The following is a 24,396-nucleotide window of genomic DNA, read 5'->3' as shown; positions in this document are numbered from 1 at the left end:
GAGGAATTCTGGCCCACCTTTCTTTGCAGAATTGTTTTAATTCAGCTACAGATTTGCCCGAACTGCTTTGGTACACCTTGATTCTCAAACTCTCTCAGTGAATGGCTCTCTTGAGATTGATCTACAACTTCTTTACATGGGTTGTACTCTGATATTCTGAACTCTCCAAAATATGATGTTTTGGGTTCCAGGGAGGTGACTCCTATGATTGTAGAAAGAAGTCACATTCTACATTAGTCCAAGGGGAAATAGCCCCAACTCCCCATGGACCAGTGCAGATCCATCTAATGACAACGATAATGATGGTGATTTTAAAGACTTATGGAATCCATAAAGCATGAGTGCGTCTGTCATTAAAGCCAAATGAGAGAAACAAACAAAGGTGTTCTGAAACTTAAGGCAATTTTTCAAAGATTCAAGTTTTTAATCAAAGATGATATTAACAATTTGATGTTGAATACAAAGCAAACATGAAATTGAAGGACCTTCACCGGTAGTTTCTGCTACATACAAAACATATGTACAGGTGCACTTTAATGTACAACAAGAACACTGCAAAACTGAAAAAGATAATAATAAATTTTAATGCACTTTGTCCCGCTGGTGCAATAAGAGCATAAAGTAATGCAATACAGAAGTTGTGCTTATTGCATGTTTCGGTACTGCCCACGGTAGGGTTGTGTTGGACGTATCACCTGTTGGAAAATGGACAGCATGTTTTGTTATTTGAGTTATCTGATTTAATGACGGTTGTCAAAGTGATGATGGTTGGTTGGAACATTTCCAACATTCCCAACCCAAGCTCAGAGAGGTCTGACATAAATCATAAATGACAGACTTTTAATGTGTCTCAATCACAGGCATTCTCATGACATATAACTGACCCACGTGTTCAATCATGAAACATTTGGAAACAATGTCCTGGCATGTTATTGCACACAGTTCATTTGAGTTCCTCACTTTTACAAGAAATTTTGCGATGTTTGTGTTGATCTGTGTGTTGTGGATAGTTGGCTGTCTGGTTAGTCGCTGCAGCTGCTTGCAGAAAAAGACCAGTTCTCTGCAGGAACAGCCGGGGCTTCCTTCACAGCTGCAGGGTTTCGGTACAACGACCAAGGACTCCACCACGGCAAAGCAACTGCTCGTCTCTATTACTGAATTGTTTCTTTTTAATGTGCCACTGCACTCCAAACTAGTAACCAGCATGTTCTTATAAACACAACGCTTATATTCGGTTACACTGTCACGATGTGGCTGGCACCACGAGAGTGTTTCATTCTTCTGCAATGCTGCAATTTCTCTTGGTGTCAAAACTCTCTGAGAGCCACTTCCCAGAGTCACTAAATCTTCTCCAATGTAATTTAATGACTTTGTAAAACGATCACAACTTGTCATGGAACAGAAGAAGTCTTTGATTTCTGTGCTGGCGTCCTGAAGGGTAGCACTTCCTTGTCTTATTATTTTCTCATATGAAAAGAAATTCTTGAAAATCTGTAATGAAATTGACTGCGTACCAGAGTACATCTGCAACAGTCTGCTGTTCATGTCTTGAAAAACAAACACTGAATTGGCCCACAAAAGCCCCCAGTTCCGGACACCTTCTGTAAGATGCGTCAACAAATGGCAGTCGTACGAACAATGCTCGAGTCCATAGAGAGACGGTATCTGTGCTACAAACTGAACCAGACACAACTCTGCACAGTTGAGCTCATCCTGAGTGGCAAAGTGGGAGAGGAGGACGTGAAGGGCACAAGGAAGAAGCATCCAGTGCTTGTAGTACACTGCTGGTAAAACATTCCTCAGTATTACAGGAGAATAGAGGAGAGCAAATGCTCTCCACTCACAAGCTTTCCAATGCATCCTCTCACTGAGGCTCCTGGGACTTTGGCTGATTTCATTTGGTGGCTGGATCTCACACAAGGCTCTGTCCAGATCGTTTAAATGCTCATCTGTCAAATGGAAGTCCTTGCTGGCATAAAGCGGGTCGAACCACAGATTGACAAACTGACGGACAACGCCCAGACAAAAACAGTGCATGTAATCTGGAACAAAGCCTTTGATAATGTCAAATGACGGCAAAAGAAACAGGAGACTTGGACCTTTAACCCCCATTTGACTCTGGTCATAACTATTTCCCATCACTAACTCAGCATGTTGCAGCGTTTCAGGCATGTGTCTCAGATCACAGCCGTCCATCTGTATCGGGTAAACTCTGGTAAAAGCCCTGCCCTTTATAACCATCTCACCTTTGTGGTAGCAAAAACCACAACCAAATTCTTTATTAAACGGCTCAAAGTTCTGCACCATTGCTCTTGCTATCGCATCACATGTGCATATTTTAACTGTTACCGTGGTGTGATGCTCCGAGCCGCTCTCATCTCTCCAACAGAACCCTGCAGTAGACAGTTTCTGAAGCTCGTTAATGAACGGAGTCAAAAAACTCTGAACTTGTGGTTTTCCTTTGCCAAACCATAAAGTGTGCAACAGAACGTTTTTGCACCGTTCCACGTACGGTAGTTCATTGATGGTACACAGGATGGGCCAGATGGAGTATTTTGAGGAGCTGAAGACGGGCGAGCCATCGCAGTTGAAGGTGAGTGTAATACTGCCATCTTGTCTTTCACTCTTGTATTCATTTCCAGTGTGGACATCAGAAAAGGAATCATCCCTCGTGAAATGCTTCCCAAGCTTGGAGTGGACGCGTGCAAGGAGGTTTCTTAGCTGAATTTCTAGCGGCATTACAAGGAAGTAGTAAGCCTTCAAGATCAGATATTTTCTGTTCAAGCTCTGCTGGCACACGCTACACTCATTACCGGGATCCACACCAAGGTAGTTTGTACACCTGGGGCAATAAAAGTGAATCTCTGTCTTTCTATTGTAATCAGTCGAATGTTTTTTTAAAAAGCGAAGCGACTTTGGAACACATCCGGGTACCACCAAGTTTAGGAGGTGCAGGAGATCTCTGGTTGCTGCTTTTGACAAGCCGTGCTTCACAATGAACGCCAGGAGGAGCAGGAGGAGGGCTCCCATTGTGACTGAGGAACCAGCATATATCTTCTTCTCTCCACAGAAAAACTGCTCCTAGTAACACATGACAGGCCAGAAATATGCTTTAAAAGGTAAATGTAATAGAAATGAACCAAAATGTCATCATTTCCATATATAAAAACATAAGAAATGAAAAATACTAACTGTTGGATCTTCTTCTGTAGTTTCATCATCAGATGAAGCAGAGTTGGTCGCTCCTTGGTGCTATAACATAAAAGAGAAAGAGATATAAGCAGGTATATTAAGTTAAGGTGCACGAGAAAACGCTAACCCTGCTTACGCTTAAATTTAAGCTCCTCTTCAACTACACATACAGTCTCCAAAATAATTCAGTGTATCAAGTATTAATTAAATAATTGATTAAAAGTTGATCCAAAATCTGTGCACTGTGCAGCCCCACACATAGGGTGATCCGCACTAACGGAGATTTGCTGCGTTAATGCGGTTATGACGTTAAAATCATTTTAACGAGATTAACGCTAACAGCACTACTAAAAATACTACTATATAATATTGTAACAGAGAAGTTACCAATGTTTGCTTAGGATGTATCCTAAATGGCTGAGGTTCAAGAGGTGAAGCCTAGTAGGAACTTAGTGGTTACAGCTGCCTGTGTCAGTACCCTTCAAGTACCCGTGTGCCTAATAATTCATAACTTCAAACTTAAATCAAGTTTGGTCAAATTTGGTTTCCTGAATATGTTTACTCCTTCATCACAGACTGGTTTTTGGGATGTGCAATTTCACTTCACTGGTAGGGAAGGAACCTTAGCTAATGCAGGTGGTAGAACAGTACTGATTAGATATGGTTGGGATCACCTTCAAACATAGCAAGTGTCCTGGAGCCAAACTAATGGAGAAGGCTTGGAGTCTTTCCTTTTCTGAAACGGTCCATGGTAGGAGGCAGTGGGCAGATGTGGGGATACTCAAAAACTCTCTGCAGAGCACTATCATTTTTGAGTTTTTCCCAAACAATGCGAGTGTCACCTTCATGTGAGTATGAGACTTGTGCAAGGCTCTGACTGTTGTTGACAGCAGCGGGAAAGGGAAAAATGCCTTGGGACTCCCTATTTCAACGGAAGAGTGTTTTGTTATTGTACTTCTATGCAAGACATAGGTTGACCATGTGCGAACATTAGGTGGTTCATTATCAACATCTGATCGGAGTCCCTATGCCTTGGACATCTGGGTTAAGTGAGGACCACAGCTGCCACCATATCACTACATGGTTGGATCAGCCAGTGTGGAAGAGTGTTTGGCAGACCTAGTAAACGCAAACTCAAACTGTGCTGAACTGTGAACGTCTGGTGGAGGCCCTGTCCATAGAATCTTTAACCCTTATGTCTAGAAGGATTGGTCTTGCATTAAAATCCCTCTGGGTTGGGGGGCACAGCTGGAGCTGTGGTCATAAGGATATTGGTGCCTGCCATGTTGGTCACCTAAGGACCCAATGGCAGACAATGGAGATCAGCAAGGCAATGAGGCTCAAGGAGGAGGCTTTCTGGGCCTGGTTTGATCCAGGGGTCTCCTGAAGAAACGCTTGTGTATTGAAGTGTCAAGAGGGCTGAGGCTTCTATTGCAGAAGCAAAATCATGGCTGTGGGATGAGTTCAGGGTAGCAATAGAGGAGGTGTTTCTGCTGGACTCAAGGAACTCTTCTCTGAAAAAGCAGGCCTTGGTTCAGGCCTTGTATGTGCAGGGAGGAACAGCTAACCACGACTAGGGCAGTGTAAAGAACACCAACTCCTAACCTCTAAATCCAAGCTGTGTTCAACGTTCACATAAATCACATGATAGGGCTGGGCTAGGTTTCACTATGGGTTCACCCGAAACCATGGCTGATTGAGTATCAATAGGGGGTACAAGACCCTCTTGGAGGGATAATCCCATAGGGCTTAAAATCCACATTTCTTACAGATGATTTGGTTCAATTAACTTTATGGAGCATGACTTTCAACATGCATTGTAGCAGTCTGCTGCTATCTGCATCTGAAATGCCGAGGATGAGAGTCAGGACCTCCAAATCTAAGGCCACAGTTCTCTGCTGGAAAATGGTATAATGCTCTGGGTTGGGGGAAAGACCGCCCAAGATGAGTGAGTTCAAGTATGCTGGGATCTTATTCACAAGTAATCAGATGGCAGAACACGTGCAGTCGACTCCCGAAGTGCCGCTCCATCAGCAGTAATATGGGCATTATGCAGGATGTTGTGGTGAAGACATACCTGAGCAGAAAGGTAAAGCTTTTGCTTTGAGAGTTTATCTGAATTCCACCCATTAATTACAATCAAGAGATTTATGTTATGACTGGAAAGGTTACGAATACAAGTGGCCAAAATGAGTTTCCTCATTGGTGGGTGGGTGGATGGGTTTTGAGTTTTGACTTGAATAAGGGAAGAGATCCAGTTTTCCTGATATCTGGAGCAGAGCGCCTGAGAGCTTTGTTCCCCATAGTGGTGAGATAGGGAGAGGGAACAATAAGGTGAATGCTGAACGAAGACCTAAGGGAACAAGAAGGAGTAGCAATGTGGAGTAAATCACACTAGTAGGGTGGGGCCAGGTTATGGATACATTTGAAAGTCAGAAGCAATATTTTGAAAGAGATTTTAGAAACTACAGGCAGGCAGTGAAGCTGTTGAATAACAGGAGTGATGTGCTCTCTGGAGGGTGTGCAAGTTATGGTGCGGGCGGCAGAATTCTGGAGGAGTTGGGAGTTTGATCTCCCTAACAAGTCCCTTCACAAAGAAAAGAGGATTACAGTTATCAATCTGACAAGTGACAAGGCTATGGGCAAGGATACAGGCAGCATGTGGGGTGAGGAAAGGATGGAGACAATTGATGTTGCGTAAGTGAAAGTAAGCGGACCGGGTGATGTGATTGATATGAGACCGAAATGACAAGGCGCTGATGAGGATGACACCCAAACTTGTTACCTGAGGAGAGGGAAGGATGGAGGAGTTGTCAATATTACGTGAAAACTTGTGGGATTTGGTAGACGGAGCTGTGCCGATGAGTAGAACCTCAGTTTTATTATTATTGAGCTTTTGAAAACTGGAGGAGAACCATGATTTAACCATAAGGGAGTCACAAAGGGAGATGGGTGGAAGGGTGAAATTGGACTAGGAAGAAATATACAGCTGAGTGTCATCCACGTAACAGTGAAAGTTAATATTGCATTTCCGAAATATGTGACTTAGTGAAAGCATGAACATAATAAATAAAAGAGGCCCCAATACCGAACCCTGGGGTACACCAGCAGAAACAGAAAAGGAACTTGAAGAGTGAAATTTAAGTTGAATGAACTGAGTGTGATCCGAGAGATATGAGGTGAACCAGACAAGGCGGGTATGACTAATGCTGATGGATGCAAGTCTTTTAGAAGGATAGTGTAAGAAATCGTATCAAAGGCCAAACACAGATCAAGAAGGATGATTATAGTGAGAGAAGCGGAGTCAGCTGCCATCAAAAGGTCATTGGTGATTTTTAATAATGCTGTTTCTGTGCTGTGAAGTGGAAAGAAACCAAACTGGAATTGTTCATAGAGATTATTGGTACTGAGGTGTGTGGGAAGCTGAGAGGAATTTTAGAAATAAAAGCGAGGTTAGATATCGGTTGAAGGTTAATGAAATTATGGGGATCTATACCACGTACCAGGATTTTTAAAAACAAGTGTCAAAAACTGTACTTCTTCCAATGGCCACTTGAGGCTAGATTCACAAAAAAAGAGTCAATCCCCACAGACTTCCATGTTAATATGTCCAGAAGTTTCCCACAACAAATTTCCCATGTGTGGGAATAATAAAGGTTATCTTATCTGTTTTCTTATCTTAAATTACAGTGGAACCCCGACTTACGAATACCCCATTTAACAAAAAATTCAAGTTATGAAGGCACTTAATGGCAATATTTCTGCCCGTGTTACGGCAAAATGCCTGTGTAATGAAATCCGCTGGCTCTGATTGGCTGAGCCCAGAATGCCCACAATGCCTTCCAAATCATGTGACAACCCCTTGGCTTTCGTACTTGCGCTTCGCTGTTCCACTTGAACAACGTATTGTTGTTGCAGTTAGCAATTAGCCTATAGGCTATAGCTTTCGGATCTCCTTGATATCCTTTTTATTCTGTCTATTTGGTCTATTATTTTATTGGATGGTGTTGTATGTGTATATACGTGTGCTTGTGTGTGAATGCGTACAGTTTTTGTATATGTATGTGCATATTTGCATGTACATTATATGCTATATATTCTTACATGTCTTACAATTCTTTTTTAAAATGTTTTCTTTCTATTTTAATTCTTTTATTATATTATCCCTCTGTTCAGCACTTTGGCCGACACTTGATGTCTTTTAAATGTGCTATATAAATAAAGATGACTTGACTTGACTTGACTAGCCTATCGTTCACTCAAAAGGCGCGATGGGTGCTTCGACTTACGAAAATTTTCGACTTATGAAAGACCCTCGGGAACGAATTAATTTCGTAAGTCGGGGTTCCACTGTATCATGTTTACAGCCTGGTACAAAAATGTTTCCCTCTCTATGGCTAATGTACTGCTTCATAACTATTTTATGATGAGCGGTGTTTTTATTTTTACTGTTTGGATTTTATTAAGGCTTCAGGGTGTGATTGACTGACAGGTGTGCTACCACAGCCAGAGTCACTAAGTTGGGCGTCTTGATTGCGTTTGTGGTCTGGGTTCCTTCTATAAATTAATTATTTGGATGGTTTGCTGTATTTTTAAACTTTTTAACTGTGCATCAGTTCTACTGAGTGAATTTCTAGTATTGTATTGATCTTTTATTTAGATTAGCAGGTATCTAGGTCTTTTATGGGTGTAATATGACTGTGTGGATACACAGTAATTATTTCTGCATATGCATATTTACCATTTCATGGTCCGGATTTCCTCCTCTGCTCTCTGCTATTCCAGCTGACAGATGACTGGCCTACGAGTCAGAAAAGGATGGCCGATGAGCATCTTGATGTCATCATTTTGACATGCTTAATATCATTTTTACTTGTTGTTGCTTCACATACCATAGGGTCTTCATCTTCATCTTCATCAGATGAGTAGGAATCTGTGTTGCCATCATTGCAGATGGTGTTATCGCTCTAAAAATTTAACAGGAAAACAGAATGAGGACCTGCACTTGAAACCATGCTATCTGCTATTTTTGGTTCCTTCCTAAAAGGACTAGAGAGGTCAATTTGAATGTAAATGTGGCCAAATTTAGATCAGGCATGTTAATAATATTGACATGGTATTTTTCAGTTTTCTATGTCGACTAATCGACTCTGGATTTTAAAAAGTAAACAGAATGAGGGTTTCTTCTCTTTCCAAACAATGCTCAAACTGAAGATGCTTTACCATTTTATGGTCTGAACTTCCTCCTCTGATATCTGACGGTCCAGCCTAGGAGACAGGAAGTGATGAGCTGAAGTGATGAGCTACAAACATCTTCATGTGATAATTTATTGTATATCATTTATAAATATATATATATATATATATATATACAGTAGCTAACACACCATATTCTCTTCATCTGTTGCTTCAGAATCAGGTGAGTTGGAATGTATGATCTCTTCATCCTTGTGGGTAGTGTTAAAGTCTCTCTGGTTAAAAGAGAAATATATAGAATGATAGGTATTATTAGATTACTTTAAAAATCAGATATTGTAAACAAATATTTAAACAATTTAAAAAAAATACATAAACACTAACGTCTTGTTCTGTAGTCTCGTCATTAGATGAAACAGCAGTAGCCTTTCCTCGCTGCTACAGAGAAAGAGACAGAATATAGATGGGAGCCAGAAGAAAAAAAACAAGTATCCACTCACTCAAGCACACTTTTACCTTCATATGCCGAGAGATACATGACTCCAAAATAAATACCTAAAACCTCAGTCAAGCACTAAAAGTAACACCATTATATTACAAACTTTAAAGAAGTTCATTTAAATTTAAAGCTTACATGTAAGCCCTCATTGTTTTAAATCAGATGTCACTCTAAATTTTACATTTACTGTCTAGTATAAAGACAGCATAAACAGTATACTGTCAGTAGAGTTGGATGTCTTGAGACCGGTCTTGGTCTCGAGACCACTTTTACGTAGCCTTGGTCTTGTCTTGGTCTCGATACCCTCTGGTCTTGGTATTGTCTTAGTCTTGGTTTAGGCGGTCTTGACTACAAGTCTGTCAGTGTAGACGACGGAGATCAGCCTGGACAACTCAAAAAACATCTGCTCACATCTGGCTGAATTAAGTGGTTGAATTCAGTTTACAAAGAGCAGTAAACCGCAGATCACCAGTACAGTTGTTGTGAATAGAAAACTAACAATGGAGAGCATGGGGTTCCATGGAGATGAACCAATCTGCAGGGCTAAAAATCAAAACCAACACAGAAGTGCCAAAAACTGCAGTTCATCAAGTGGTCACTTGAAACTGGCTTCAAAAATGCGTTAAAACCAACAGAGTGTCATCTTAAAATGTCCAGCATCATGGTACAAAAAACTGTTTTTTTTACCATATGGTCTGGAGCTGAAAAGCCAACATTTCTGTGGCCAAAATACCAATAATGAGGCTACAAAGTTAGCCACATAACCATGGCGATATTGTGTGTGGTTAAGTCCATCCTTCATTAACAGTCTATATGTATAGCTCAGTTTTTAAGCCAACCATAAGTGACCATTTGAGGTACTGCAGTTTTCTGGAAAGGCTTTATTTTTCTAGTGCAGTGAGTGTATATATAAAAAGTTGAAAATTTAAATTTGGCTGGAGTTAGTTCCACTCCTAGTATTATTAGTCTGAAAGGCAGACCAGTTGGAGTGCACAAAGAGACCAGTCTGAGAGAGACTGGAGCCAAATTTAGATCAGATATGTTTTTCTATTCTTAGTTTTCCCCATGGAAAACGCACATTTCGTCTTTCTATTTTTCCTTCTAAAGTTCATCAATCCTTGAATTAATAAAATTTACCTTTTTGTGATGCAAATCTTCTTCTCTGTCTTTTGGCTCACTAGAGCCATGACCAACCTAAGAGACAGAAAAAGATGCATCAAGTCATATGGTAAACATTAATCTGTGGCTACACCTCAGAGATCAAACTGTCATGGATTTCAGTAGAGTGATTAACATTTCTTTAAGTGAACCCATTACCAAATTAATTTTATACAAATAAAAATTAAATTCTGGATTTTGGGGGAGTGGAAAAGTAACATGCTCTTATTGGTGTGGACTGGAATAGGTAGGTGGGGCAAGTATTCACTGGTGGGATGTCACCCATGTTATATCCTGTTCATCTCTTTACCTCTTTGAGTGCATTTCACAAGAGTTACTCAACAATATTGTGTGAATCTTTGGGGTAAATTGCAGGGAATGAATTGCCAAAATTAAATAATTAACATTTGTAGCAAATTTCATTAAAATTCCTTTTTAATTTTAAAGAAATAAACTGAAATGACATTCAGATTAGTATATTATATATTCACACTCTCTAAAAAGACATTTTAGCGGTTAGAAAATGTAAATATGAAAAATGCTTTTTTTAATGGAGACGAGAACGTTTTGTGATGCAAGGTGAGGGGGGGTCACTTGATCTCACATACTGTGAGCTGGACCGATATATGGTACCATGAAAAAGTTTTTCTTTTTCTGCTTCCTGATTTGTTACACTTACATGTTTCATATCATCAAAGTAATTTTAATATTAGACAAATTTAACCCGCGTAAATAAAAAGTGCAGCTTTTTAAATACGTTTTAAAAATTTATTAAGGGAATAATCTATCCAAACCTACCTGACCCTATGTGGAAAAGTAATTTCCTCCCTTGTTAAATGATGACTTAACTGTGATTAATCACATTTTTTGGAAAGCTGAGTTCAATTTCAGTAGCCACACTCCTATTTAATTACAGAAATCAGTTAAATAGAACCTGCCTAACATCCACCGACCTGGAAAGGATTACAAAGCCATTTCTTAGGCTTTGGGACATCAGCGAACCACAGTGAGAGATACTATCCACAAATGGTTTAAAACACCTTCTGAAGAAAAAAAAAGAAGAAGCCTAGTCTAAGTCTGAACTGAAATCCAACTGATGCACTTTGGCATGACCGCTGATGCTCCAATGTGGCCACTGGCCGCTAAATAATAACTTCCATATTTGTTTTCATCAGGGTTCAGAGCTAAGAAGCCCGTCTGGATGCAGCAGGCGTCTAGTTTTGTACACATGGCTGCTTGATTTGCTGTTTGCAGAGTAATTAAGGGTTACCTCGCTGATCTTTGTCTTTGCAGACGACTTTCTAGGGCGCCCACTTCTCGGCAGAGTAGCCACAGTACTGAATCGCTTCCATTTAAGCACAATGTCCCTAACTGTGTTGCGATGAATATCCAAAGTGCGTGCGATTTTTTTATAACCTTTTCCAGCTTTGTGCAGATCAACAATTTGCGATCGTAAAGCTTCCGAAAGCTCGTATTTGCGAGGCATGATTCACGTATTCATTACGGGTTTCAGCTATCAGGAAGCGCTCCCCCTGCACCGGAAGTGTGAATGGATATTTATTTTTATATATTTTTTTTTTATTTTATTTTATGGGGCTTTATAATAACCAAATATTATTGTGTTAAAACCTGGAAATGTTGAAAAAAAAACCCCCTCAGTAGTTGGATTGTTATAGTTTTTTTGATTAATTTACACTTCTACCAAAGAATGTGGTTCCTGCAGCACCTCCCAAAAAACCTGGACCAGTTTATCTAAGCATGGGCTCTTTTTACTTACTGTTATTCTCTTTCCACAATAGTTCAAGAGTGTAAAATACCTGCTGACTGTTTCTTCGTTAAACTGTCCTTGCATATTTGACATTAATAAATGGCTCAAACAAAAAGACCTTTTTCAGATCTTTCTGAGAAAAACTGAATTTCGGAAACAAGCGAATATTTCTCTTCAGTTTTCCTCCTTATCCACAAAGCGAAGTGTTGCATTACTCTCTGGAAATTCTTGACCTTGGCATGTAAAGTTGCAAATTTTGTTATATAAATAACAAACTTTGAAAATCTTCCTCCTGTCTTGGCTAAACAATAAATTTGGAGTTGTCCTTGGGTGAATTCTAGTTTAAAAAATAAAGACAATCGATCATGTCTAAAGCCGTGTGATTCAGTTTTGCAAAACAACAACAACAACAACAACAACAAAAAAACCACACAGTGCTCCTCAAAATACTTTTAAATTAAGATTTTATTCGGCAACGTTTGTGATTTTACACATGCGATTCTGCAGGACTGACAGCTTCACTGAAACTGAAGATTTCTGAGAATACATGTACTAATACCGTGTGCTTTGATATCTTTAATCTAATGTAGACCACAGACATGAACACTCAGTACACTCAGTATGTCACAATAAACAAGCCGGTCTGTCTGAACCTATGCACACAGATCACATAATGCATTTTGCAGAACCCATCTGGATATCTGTGTCAGGGTAAATCAAACCACATGTGCGTATGTTTAGGTGTGTGTGTGTGTAAGCTGCCTGAGCACGTTAGGTGTGCAAAGGCAGATTCTGTGGGGGTTCTGCAGGCAGATTATTTTGGGCTTCAGCTTCGGGCTCAGCTGGAGCTTTTGCCTCTGTGGGAGAAATATGAAAAAAATAAATGAATTAAAACACAAGCCAAAGAATGTAACAACAATGCTGGATATGTCACAGTCAGTTTACCTTTATCTTCAGGTTTCTGTGTCTGTGGCTGAAACTGTAGTTCTCCATTAGGACCCGCAGGAGGCTGCCCATCCACTGCCTGCTGTTCTTTCTGTCGCTGAGACATTTCTAATACAGCCTGCCATTTAAAAAAAGAAAAAAATAATTAACTATTTTTTAAGTTTCAGATGATGTGAGAAAATGACCGCCAGGCTAGGATGGTTACCTGCTGGTACTCTCTCCTCTGGGCCTCCAAGGCTTTGCCTCTCTCCCTCAGCAGCTCCTGCTCCTGATGCAGACTCTCAGCCCTCCTCTTCAGCTCTTCCTCCTTGTCCCTGAGTTCAGCCTCAAATCGCTGGAGCTCTTCCTCTGTATACACCGGCTTGTTTTCCAGAGTCTGCAGGGACAACAGCGGGATGCAGGTAACACACACATCCATCCATTTAAAAAAGAAAACAAAAAAGACCTCCCTCTTCCCAGGGAGGGACATCGAGATGTTTCCAAACCAGCTGGGGCCTATAACCTCTCCATCATGTTCAGTGTCTGCCACAGAGCCTCCTACTGGTAGCACATGTCCAACGCCAGCACCTCACTTAGGAGCCTTACAGGATCCATCCTGTTTAGATGCCTCAAGCACCTCAACAGGCTCCTTTAGACATGAAGGAGTTGCCTCCCAGATGGCCAAGATTCCCACCCTATGCATAAGCTTACTTGTAATGCTTTTAACCTTTAGCTTATTTTTTAGTCACTACCTTGGAGCCATAGGTGAGGATAGGAATGTAGATCGACTGGAGATCCAACAGTTGTGCTTTCATGCTCAGTTCTCTCTTTACCACATCGGACTAATACAGCGTCTACATCACAACAAATGCTGGACCAATCTGTATCTCAATCTCCTGCTCCGCACTGTGAAAACACTGGTGAAAAAGACTGAGAATTCCAATTCATCCAAAAACTCTGCCCTAACCTGCAGTGGATACTCCACCCACTTATGGTAGAGAAACATGGGCTCAGAGCTGGAGATATCAATTCTCACCCTAGCCATGGAAGGCCAGATTGAACCAAAGCCTCCCTAGACAAATTAGTTCTAGGTGAGGGGTCAGATTAAGTGTGATTCTGTGATTCCTATGGGACCCCCCCCCCAAAAAAACACACCAAAGGAACGTAATACCTTGCCTAGGTAAGGCAGAGACCTTTACAATCTTATCTCCAGTCGATGAAATTAGTTGAAGATGCATTATCTCATTATTGAAAAGAACACCACTGTCAAACCCAGTCTGATTTTCCAAACGTCCATTGGTAAACAGGAACTAAAAAATAAAAAGTACGTCAAAGACTTTTCATTGGGTGAACTTGTGAGAGACTCATTACCTGTTCATCTTCACTACCCACACTTTCCAGGCTCATCCTGGGAACTTGAACCACACACCCCGTGCAAAGCATCCACCCACTTCCCCAACCTTCAGACCACCTCTAAGCTCCTTACCTCCCACTCTTTGGGATTACTGAACTCTTTCTTCTCTGTGGACTTGAGGAATTCCTCCAGGCTGACGAGCCGGTCTTTGTTTGTATCCACCTTTTAACACAGGAAGGTTGGCTGCGTCAGTTAAAGAAAAACCCAATAAAGGTGGGAAATGATGAGATAAATAATTAACAATTTACATTTTTCATGACATGCTCCCTCATCCTCAGCCTTTCTTCCTCCATCTCCATCATATCGTCTTCCTCATTCTTTGGGTCGTAGACCTTCTCCAGCTGGAGGAGGGAAATAAACAGATGTTAGCCGCTACTCTGATGCTGTGCATATGTCTGCTGTCAGCTCGTAAAAAAGCCCGCAGGAGCTTAGGAACACAGAGAAGAGCTGGATTTTGAAAGAAATAGAAATCAAACCAGGATTTTAAGCAGTCTCAGGATAAATCTAAATCTAAACCAAAGTTTAATTGAAGCAGTCATGATGTGGATGTAAGCAGGATTGTATACCTCCTTTGTAAAGAGAGCCTCCAGTTCCTGCTCATCCAAAACGCCGTCTTCATTTGTATCTAAATGAAACAGAGAATAAATGAGAACCCTTCCTTCTCTGTTTTTAAAAAAAACATATAACCCATTAACATGAAAAAAAGAGAATGGCTAAAAGCGAGTTGCTGTCACCCACCATGCAGTTTAAAAAAGGTCTTGGGGTTGAACTCCTGAGGATCCAGTCCATCTGTCTCCTCCCAAACTTCCCGCAGCTGATCAACGCTACCCTGAGTGGGAAAAATATTTTTTTTAAAACAGACTGAAAACCTGAGTCATTTCTAATGGTTTCTGATAAAAATGAACACGGATGTATCAGTCACCCACCGGAGCATTAACTTTAGGGTGCTGGCGGTGTTTCTCCTTCAGCTCCTGCATTCTCTTCTCCTCTTTTTCTCTCTTCTCCTGATCCAGGCTCTTCAGGTACTCCCGCCTCTCGTGCTCCTTCAGCATCTCGTAGCGCTTGAACTCCTCGTGTCTCTCTGCGTCATAGTTCTCCAGGTCCTTAGTGGCCTAGATGAAAAGCCAGAGAGATAAAAGATATTATTGCTGCTACTATTGCTGTCAATAATAATTTTTTTTAAAAATAGGTGAGGTATAGCACAAAATAGACAGTCTGATCAGTGTTGTTATGATTCTCGAGATCTGTCACACTTTGTGAAACAAATGGACAAAAATTTCTTTAAAAACTCCTAAAATTCTTCTTCATTTTTCGCTGCAGCAACTTACCGTTGAAATTAGAAGCTCGAGATCTTTGGCCTCAAAGGTGTTTTGATTGTGCGGATCCAGATGTTCAAACTGCTTCAGAAGGGAGGCATGGTCCATCTGAAGACCTGTATGGATCATATGTGAATAACCAATCACATACTGGGCTACCATTTGGTTCTATATATATTACTAATAAGAACTTTAGTATACAGTTAACTGCAAACTTTTCAGTGATGTGGATCAAAGCAATCCCACTCACTCTGTGTGTTGGTGCTGTCCAGTTTGGCCTTTAGCAGCATCCTGAGACGAGAAACCTCCTGACGCTTCAGCTCATCCAAGCGAGTTCTGACATGATGACTGACCAGGTCCAGCTCTTTACTGAGACGCCCGTTCTGACGGCAAACATGAGAAATCCAGGTGAGTTTAAACAGTTTGGACACAACGCCAGATGCTAGAATGTAAACAGTACACAGGGAAGCCTACTGACTGAGAAGGAAGAACGTGAAACAGACGCAGAGGTGGAAACCAACCTTAATGTCCTCTGTGTTTGCTGTCTGCAGTTTCTCTCTGAAGTGCGGGTCGGTCTCTAAAACCTCAATTACCTCTCTCAGGTACCGGTCGTAGTACAGGCCAGTGTCCTATTTTGTAAGGAGAAGTTATCCACAACAAGTCTCTTGTCATAAAAACAGATCACGAGGTAGAAGAAAAAACAAATTACAGAATAATGAGACATTACCATGTTCTCTTCCTGCACTTCCTCTTTAGGGACCTGCTGGGCTGCATTGCGATCTATAGGCACTGACCAGACCTCGACAGAGATGGACAGGAGCAGCAGCCAGCCAGATATCCACTTCATCCTCCTTTGATATGAATATCAATAACATAAATATCTTCCAGTGTCAGTTCTCCTACATACCTACATTTATATGTAACTTGGTACATTTAAAAAAATCTGTATGATGCATTTAACTCACAGAGAACCTCCTTCCCCTAAAATCTCACAACACACAACTCAATTATGACATTTTCAAACAAAAGACCCTGTAAGGATACTCATGTGCAAATAGGTAATGTTTCCTATTGTTTGATCATATTAGGGACATTACATTTACTTCATAATACTTGGTGTATACATTATGTAGATTTCCAGGAGTGGTCTATGTCTTCTGGTATCTGTAGTTGTAGTTTATGAAGTGCGAGAAGGAGAACCTGATGGATCTTCACCAATAATAAACCTCAGGTAGTGCTCTGGACATAGTTTATCATCTTTTTTCTGTTCTTTCAATACTATATAATTCAACTCCTTTACAACCTTAACCTGGGTTAACAAATTATACGCAGTGGTTACAGCAGCAAAGTGAGCTAATCACTTTTAGGTTTTAATGTGATTAGTTGATGACCGATGAATGCCGAATTCACCAGAAGATGGCAAGGATCTATACAAGGTCGAAAGTTGTAGTTCTTCGTAGATTTCGGTGCATCTTTGGATATATAAAAAAACAGTAATATGACATTTTGATAAGAATTAACGCAATAGATGTAATACAAGAGGGAATAAGTGTTACAAATAGGAGCTATACCGGCATTCTGAGATGAAATTTCATATGCCATTTGTAATGATACCATATATATTATTATTTATTAATAAGGCATTTGTTAATTAATGGTATTGTTTAGCTATTGCTAGGAAGCTAACTAGCTTAAGTAAGAACACTACGGATGCGGAAAATGGATACGGAGTGATGACGATTTAACCCCCCCAAAATAATCTGTTCGTTAACAGCGAACCCCTGTCACTGTAAACCCAACACAAACCTAAATTAATGATTCGCTTATGGCTTATTTCAGGCCTCTTTCGTTATTAATTGATTTTACAGATGATGTTAGAGCTCCGTGTTTATTGCCGTACATGTAAGCAAGAAACGCGTAGCACATTTCTTCCTACGACACAGTTTTCTCTTAATTTCTCGTACACTCTTGGTCGGCGTTAAAATGACACCTAAAACTTGTCATAACACTGAAAAACATCCTTACATAGGCAATGTCTTACCGCAAGTTTGTTTTGGATATCTGACCCAATGCTTCAAGCACGAGCTGTATTTGCGTCGGATGAAACTGACGTCATGGGAATGCGGATCTCCTCCTGTGTGCTCCCTTCAGGTAATGTCGGAAATGTCGTACACGCTAATTGTTTACGGGTAAGGAGCGGTGGAATTGTAATCACATTTTTGTAATATAGTGAAAATAATGCAAGCTCGCCGTGATAAATGTGCCACATCATTAATGAGACAGATCACCCTTTAGTGAGATAACATCAGATATAAACGAAATATTGCTTTTGGAGGCGCGTGGCTTTGCACATGAAGGCATCACCGCATATTAGGTAAAAAATAGACAAAATATGTACAAACATTTTTAATAGCTTTAAAAATAGATTTTCTATGTATTGAATTCGGTACAAAAACACAAAGTTATGGTAAATTGAAATAAATTAACATAAAATCAATCAACAATTGCACATGAATAATAAATAAAAGGTATAAATATGATTCTTTAAAAAGTCTAGGCCTAATATAAAATTAATAGAAGTATCAAATATGGCACGTGGAAGACACACTTTTTCACAAATAAATTAACAAAAATAAATTAACAACCACACACAAAATAACTAAATTACATGAGGAAAAAATGTCAGAGCATTTGGAGGTCATATTACATTTATATCAGTTTGACTGATGAACTTAAAGGGTTTTGATTGGTTCACACTTTCAATGCAACACTTCATTCAGTGTTCACAAGTCAATCTCTCTCATGTCAGCTGGTGTTCCAGGCCTTTCGGTCTCCACCTCCTCGTCTTTTTCCGTGGGGCCCTGCTGAAGCCCACTCCTCAGACGCTGGCGGAGGGCATATTCAATCATCTCACTGTAGCACTGCAGAACAGCCTGGATAGCAAGAAAGAGAAAAATAAAGTCGTTTGTGTAAGATACGAATATTTCACCGCATTTGACAAAGCTTTGAAACAAGGAGGCCCTTCAAAACAAAAAATTAGCTTCCTGTAGATCCTGTCCCTTCGCAAAATTAAAATTCTAACTGAAAACCTCATTTAAATCAAATCTAATCTAATAATTGTCTACTTGCAAACAAAACAGAGACAGGCATTCTCACCAGGTCAGTCTGGCACAGTTCAGCCAATGCTTCACTCATAAGGGCCAGCTGAGTGGGGCCCTTGTTGCCCAGACCTCGTAGGGCACAGTTCAGTGATGCTGCAGCAACAAGCGATGGCAGGGCTCCAAGAAACCGGGAGTCGCAGACGCACATGGCAGCCAGCGTGTCGCTGTGCCGCCGCAGGGTGGAGAGCTGCTCCTCTGCAGATTCACCGCTGTCTCCTCTCTCCTCCACACAGGCGAGAAAATGTGGGAGAAAATCCTGCGGAGTCACTGCCGCTGTGTCCCATCGGAGGGTGGCGAGGATAACACGCTCCATTTCCTAATGGAAGGGAGCATGAAAACAGGAAAATGTTAGCTGAAGCCCAACTTTATGGGATGCATTTGAAAGACTTTGGCATCCAGTGGAGACAAATCACTGTTAGGTATTAGAGGGCCACAGCTGGAAAAGACTCCCAAATGGGATTAGGTTATTCGGAGTATGAGGGGCCACAGTATTTGTATTTTGCTTAAACTCTGTGAGTGCTGCTTGCCTACAGCTCTAATTTTGAGGTATCTAACCTCGTATTTAAACTACTCTGTGTAAGATGCTTTGAAATAAACTCACCAACAGGTTCGATGGCAGGAAGCTGTATTCAGCTGCCGCACACAGGGTGTCAGCGGTCACGCTGTCACACTCTGTGAGCTTCGAGGCTATAAGGATGCAGCCTGCAGCCAGGCAGTACAATGAGACCGGTATAGACAGAGACGCAGACAGGAACCTGTCCATCAGAGAGACAGACAGGGGGAAGACTGTCTCATCACAACCACACTCACAGCACACCTGGAGAGGAGGGAAAAAGGATGAAAGATGTCAGGATCACAGCTGTCCCGATGACATAACTCACCCAGCACTATGAGGCAAATCGAAAAACTGGAGCATGAGAGAGCTGAATACCTCCAGGGCCCATTTGGCAAGCTCCTCCCTGCGCTCCGGATCCCTGTGGATGAGGGTGATGTAGAGCATGGAGGGCATGTATCTCTCCTCCACGTGAAGCAGCCTCTGGATCACTCGATGCCCCGACACTGTTGGGTCCCAGGCGGCTCGCAGCTGAGGCGAGCCACTGTTGTGGCCCTGGGCTTGTGCCTCCCTCTGGCTCTGATCCTGAGTCTGGTCATCCTCCACTTCCTCACACCACAGAGACACAGACATGTCTCTGTCCATCTGTACAGCCTGCTGGCTAAAATATGAACTTGTTTATGTCCAGGAGGGAATTAAAAGAAAAGCCAACGTCCTTCTGCCACACGAGGAAGCTGAATAGTTTGCAGGTAAATGGAAGTTGGTAAATCACTGTAGAGCCTTCTTGGTGCTTGCTGAAATCAGTCTTCCTGAGGTGGCCCTGCTGAATATCCCCCCTCACTAGAAGCTTGAAGTTTTATACCCAGCAGTCGGGGAGAGAGGGGGAGTGGTCCAGAGGGGTGGGAAATGCCATAGGAAGGGGCAGAGACCCTCATGAGCGACATAAAATAATAAGATAACAAACAATGCGATCTGTGCAACAATTGCCTCAACAGGTGGGGAGAGGGAGAAAGAAGGAGAGCAAGGGGAGAGAGGGAGGCAGGGGAGGGGAAAAGAGGAACAGACAAGAGAGGGTGTGGCCCGCAGGGACAGAGCAACAGCTTGTCACCGACGGTGAAAAAAGAGAAGGAGGAAAAGAAAAGGCGACGAGGGGTAAGAGACAGAGAGAGAGAGAGAGAGAGAGAGAGAGAGAGAGAGAAGCACCTCCAGACTGTGACAATGGGCATGGATGACAAAAGGATGAGGGTGTTTGTTTACAACGTGAGCACGGGAGGAGAGGTGTCAAACGCTGGATGGACGTTCAGTCTTGTCCTGCTGTCAGAGAAAGACCCTCAAGTTCTGATATTTTTTTAGTTTCCCATGCACTCAAACATACAATCCCATTATTGCTGTCTGTGCAGTTTCAGGGATTTTTGTGTCATATAATGATTTGAGTTGGTGGTTTGCGGGTTTGCAATCCTAAAAAGTTGCTTATGTCCCAGGATAAATTTGGAGAACTGATTGAAAATTTAAAGATAGATAAAATGAGAGTAAAATCTCACATTTTATTCAAGTGAGAATACCCCAAACGTTCTTCACTGTTTTTACAAAGGTTATTTTTAACAAAGGTATTTGATGAGGTAATTCTAGATAGATTCTAGATTCTTTTACAAGGAAACAATATAACAGCTGGGTGCAAACATACTAAACAAAAAAATGAATCAATTTTTGAAACAATTACAAATTAACCAATAAAGAAAAATAATATGTGACAGTGGGGTTGCAAACAGATTTCTTTTTTGGAAGCTTTTGCACTCTTTAGATGGAAACATTAAAATACTTGGAATACTGCACACATCTTGCGTTTCTCACCATTTATCAGGGGAGAGATTTCAAAAGTAGTTGTAAATGTGTTCGTCAAACTTTTGGCTCTGAGCTTCTCTGTCCTTTCGTCACAGATTGTCATTGTCAAAGCAACCTGCGTCCCCTTCGGTCTCCCCTCCCTGTGGCAATCTGCTGCTCGTGTTTAAAGAGCGGCGAGGCCAGCGGGGAGGGCCGGGCGAGGTATGTGCAACAGACAGTGGACCCGGGCAGGTCAATGAGCCGTATTGTCTCCCTTTACAAATCAGTGTCAGACAACAGCTCCTGGCCTTCTGCCTGCTGCTGGCTCTTCGCACACACACACTTCACACATTCATGGGGTAGACACACTTTTCACACACTCCCCGGGGAGCCCAGTGATGGTCACAATGGGGTCGCACTCCCCAGTGGAGAATACAGATTGTATTTGACACACTCATTACAGGTGGCTCTTCACACATTTAAGGCGTCAATGGCAGCTAAGGTTTCAAATGGGAGTTAAATGGACAGAGATACGAACACCATGCCATGGATCACCACGACTTGATTTCAGCTGAGCATCAATAATTCATACCCACTGTGACAAAGAAGTGATTCAGTTTCATATGAAACCCAAAACAGTATTTTTATGGAGGAAAAAAAAGCACACTTCATTCATCTCCAAAGTTGGGCAGGTTCTGTATTACAGCAACCAAAGGACTATAAATAAAAAACTTAGTAAGACAGAATATGACAAAACAATAGTCCTAATATGGTAAACTGCACAAACATAAGAAAGAGTTAAAAGACGGAAATACACAATGGGAGAACATCCACCTGAAATCTGTACTTATACTATGAGTAATGTTCCGATAAAGCACTTGATGAAATTTTGCTATTGTAAACGTAAACACAAGCTACGTTGATGAAAGTCAGGAAAATAAAAAATAATCACGACCACTTATCTGAGACTCACCAACATAATCTCATAAACCCATATCATAACAAGCTAAAGCTAAAATCCCCAAGAATGCAGACCTGATTAAACTGACTAGAGTCCCACTTTCTGTGAAAATGCATAAAATTTCCCTTCTATGATGGTTGTTACTGAAAATAAACTAAAAAAAATAACACTGGATGTTTAAAAACATTTTAATGAACTAAAATAAAAATAGAAACTACACTCTGATGTGGACGTATTTATTGAGACTATGGATGATTACAAGGCTTTCAAAAGTTCTGTGTTTTTAATGTGATACATGATGTAATTTTCCCAAGTCTTGTGTCTAACATATGGCATCCACACAATAGTAATTAAAAAGACTGAAACCTAAAATTAATACCCCCCCCCCCCCCCCCCCCAAAGAGGAACAAGCAGTGGGTAAAAGCACATGTTTGAATGTACTACATGCAGGCATTGAATCTATACTGAAAGTCTGAGTTCTTTTAGGGTATTTCAGGGCTTGTACATGAACTTACCCAAAGTTTACAACTAATTAACACAAGAGCACAATGTTTTCCCTTTAAAATATTCATGCAAGGTTAAAGTTTAAACCTGTACAGAACAATGCCAATGCATCCTGTGTCCAGTGTTCCAAGTCTAGACCAGCTTCATTAAATTTTCCTGAGTAACTGAATTCAAAGTCAAATGACAATAAACAACAACTAGCATCCTTCTGCTTTGCAATAAACAAATCATAGATGAGAATCTCAGGCACAGGGAGTAGATCAGCAGCCACATTATCTAACTGAGATGGTTATTCTTAGACACTGCATAATGACAACACGAAGAGACATAATCCTGCAAGTCTTAGTCGATTGTAGCATTAGTGAGAGAATATTAGGTTTAAAGCGGTCGACAAGGCCTTCGCCCATAAAACAGGCTTTGAAAAGGGCTGAAAGCAGATTGAGTTTGAATGAAGGACTGAGTAAGTTTGGCTCTGCCAGTCAAGTGAGGTCAGGATGGGGTGGGACGGTGGGAGGGCGAGAGGGCGAGAGTGACAGATCGTCGGGCTGTTTAAGCACCCTGCTAAATTCATACACCGCAGCTGTATTCAAACAACATGGATTGAGGGGCTCGAAGACAGCCACCAGCCAAAGGAGGAGTGCAGGAGGTCCTGAGAAGGGGGTGTGGCTGCCCGCCCCTCATTTTCCAGCTCATTTCCCCGGACAGTGGAGAACAGAGGCCCTATTTTCCCCTTGAGCTATTCACCTCACACAGACACCTGCTGGCCAGTGGGGGAGGAGAGGGGAGAGAGGGCAAAGTTTAACCAGTTCACAAGTTAAGACATAAACAAGTGCAGTTTACTGTAACAGTCTGTCAGTCTTTGACCTCAGAGTTATCGGACAAATGTAAACGATTTGTTGGAATCATTTTTACACAGACGCGGTGTAGCGAAACATCTTCACTAAATCAATGTATTTATCACAATTCAAAGTTCACAGTTCAAATTGAACTTTGTACAAGTTGGGTTTTTGACAGCATTTGGGTGTTAAAGTAAAGGGGAGCTATTACCTCTGTTGTAAACAGTTACAATGTTTGATGGTCATATCAAATATAACCAAAGTTTCAAATAATGAAATGCAGCTAATCCCTGTGAGGACAAAGCTCAGGCTTCAGAGTGCTCTACACACTCAGTTTAGATATTTCTTTTCTACTCCTGGCTCTATATGATGTCAGTGAGAGCTGATATCCCTAAAGTAGTCATCTCAGGTACACAGCATTGGCTGCTGGACCTGAGATGCATCTGCTGTTCGAAACTGCTGTTTGCAAGGGGCAACCAATCAGAATAAAGGAAGGAGTTAAAACAGCTCATTGGTTGAGCTGGAATCTTATAGATTCCTGCATTCTGCAGCTTTTCATCTAAATTTCTATCTTTATGTATTTACATGTAAAATTCAAACGACTATGTCCAATTTTTTTCAGTTTTTAAACTACATCTAACACATTTACATCTGGATAGTTTAAGATATATAACTAGAGATATTTTAAATATGTAAATATACAGATATTTACAGGCTATATAATTAAATATGTACACTGGAGCCTATCCCAGTCTATCCCAGCTACCACAGGGCGAGAGGCGAGGAACACCCACACACCTCGCCAGCTCCAGGAAAACAAACATAACAGCATGATAGGGAGAGAGGACCTTGTTATGGTGAGTTTATGCATGAGGACAAGGACCGGTGCGAAGTTATTCCTCACTGATATGTGTATTAATAATAATGGATTGCATTTATATAGCGCTTTTCGAGACCCTCAAAGCGCTTTACAATTCCACTCTTCATTCACTCTCACATTCACACACTAGTGGAGGCAAGCTACAGTTGTAGCCACAGCTGCCCTGGGGCAGACTGACAGAAGCAAGGCTGCCATATCGCGCCATCAGCCCGT

At 41.2% G+C, this 24,396-nt stretch overlaps 3 protein-coding genes across 3 annotated transcripts; all 3 read right to left on the bottom strand.

Annotated features, from left to right (window-relative positions):
* Nucleotides 1-401: 401 nt before the first annotated feature.
* Nucleotides 402-11,573, bottom strand: LOC102077397 (uncharacterized). Its single transcript, XM_013269785.3, has 9 exons — nucleotides 11,316-11,573; nucleotides 10,025-10,081; nucleotides 8,773-8,826; nucleotides 8,580-8,663; nucleotides 8,416-8,460; nucleotides 8,085-8,159; nucleotides 7,934-7,993; nucleotides 3,193-3,252; nucleotides 402-3,081 (listed from the first exon to the last, which is right to left on the bottom strand). Exons 1-9 carry the CDS (start codon nucleotides 11,529-11,531, stop codon nucleotides 841-843), a joined length of 2,892 nt encoding a protein of 963 aa, XP_013125239.2. The 5' UTR covers nucleotides 11,532-11,573; the 3' UTR covers nucleotides 402-840.
* A 687-nt stretch (nucleotides 11,574-12,260) lies between these two features.
* On the bottom strand, nucleotides 12,261-17,634 carry nucb1 (nucleobindin 1). Its single transcript, XM_003442611.5, has 13 exons — nucleotides 17,509-17,634; nucleotides 16,195-16,318; nucleotides 15,989-16,096; nucleotides 15,718-15,850; nucleotides 15,480-15,583; nucleotides 15,078-15,263; nucleotides 14,890-14,980; nucleotides 14,718-14,776; nucleotides 14,400-14,492; nucleotides 14,224-14,313; nucleotides 12,964-13,134; nucleotides 12,759-12,876; nucleotides 12,261-12,670 (listed from the first exon to the last, which is right to left on the bottom strand). Exons 2-13 carry the CDS (start codon nucleotides 16,312-16,314, stop codon nucleotides 12,585-12,587), a joined length of 1,359 nt encoding a protein of 452 aa, XP_003442659.1. The 5' UTR covers nucleotides 16,315-16,318; nucleotides 17,509-17,634; the 3' UTR covers nucleotides 12,261-12,584.
* A 413-nt stretch (nucleotides 17,635-18,047) lies between these two features.
* ccndx (cyclin Dx) lies at nucleotides 18,048-19,843 on the bottom strand. The gene is made up of 4 exons (XM_003442521.5): nucleotides 19,560-19,843; nucleotides 19,230-19,445; nucleotides 18,624-18,944; nucleotides 18,048-18,400 (listed from the first exon to the last, which is right to left on the bottom strand). Exons 1-4 carry the CDS (start codon nucleotides 19,824-19,826, stop codon nucleotides 18,251-18,253), a joined length of 954 nt encoding a protein of 317 aa, XP_003442569.1. The 5' UTR covers nucleotides 19,827-19,843; the 3' UTR covers nucleotides 18,048-18,250.
* Between the last annotated feature and the right edge of the window lie 4,553 nt (nucleotides 19,844-24,396).

This window comes from Oreochromis niloticus, linkage group LG4 (genome assembly GCF_001858045.2).
Source record: "Oreochromis niloticus isolate F11D_XX linkage group LG4, O_niloticus_UMD_NMBU, whole genome shotgun sequence".
Classification (NCBI taxonomy): Eukaryota; Metazoa; Chordata; class Actinopteri; order Cichliformes; family Cichlidae; genus Oreochromis; species Oreochromis niloticus.
Note: the sequence above shows the minus strand (reverse complement) of the source record. Positions and strands in the feature narration are given on the sequence as shown.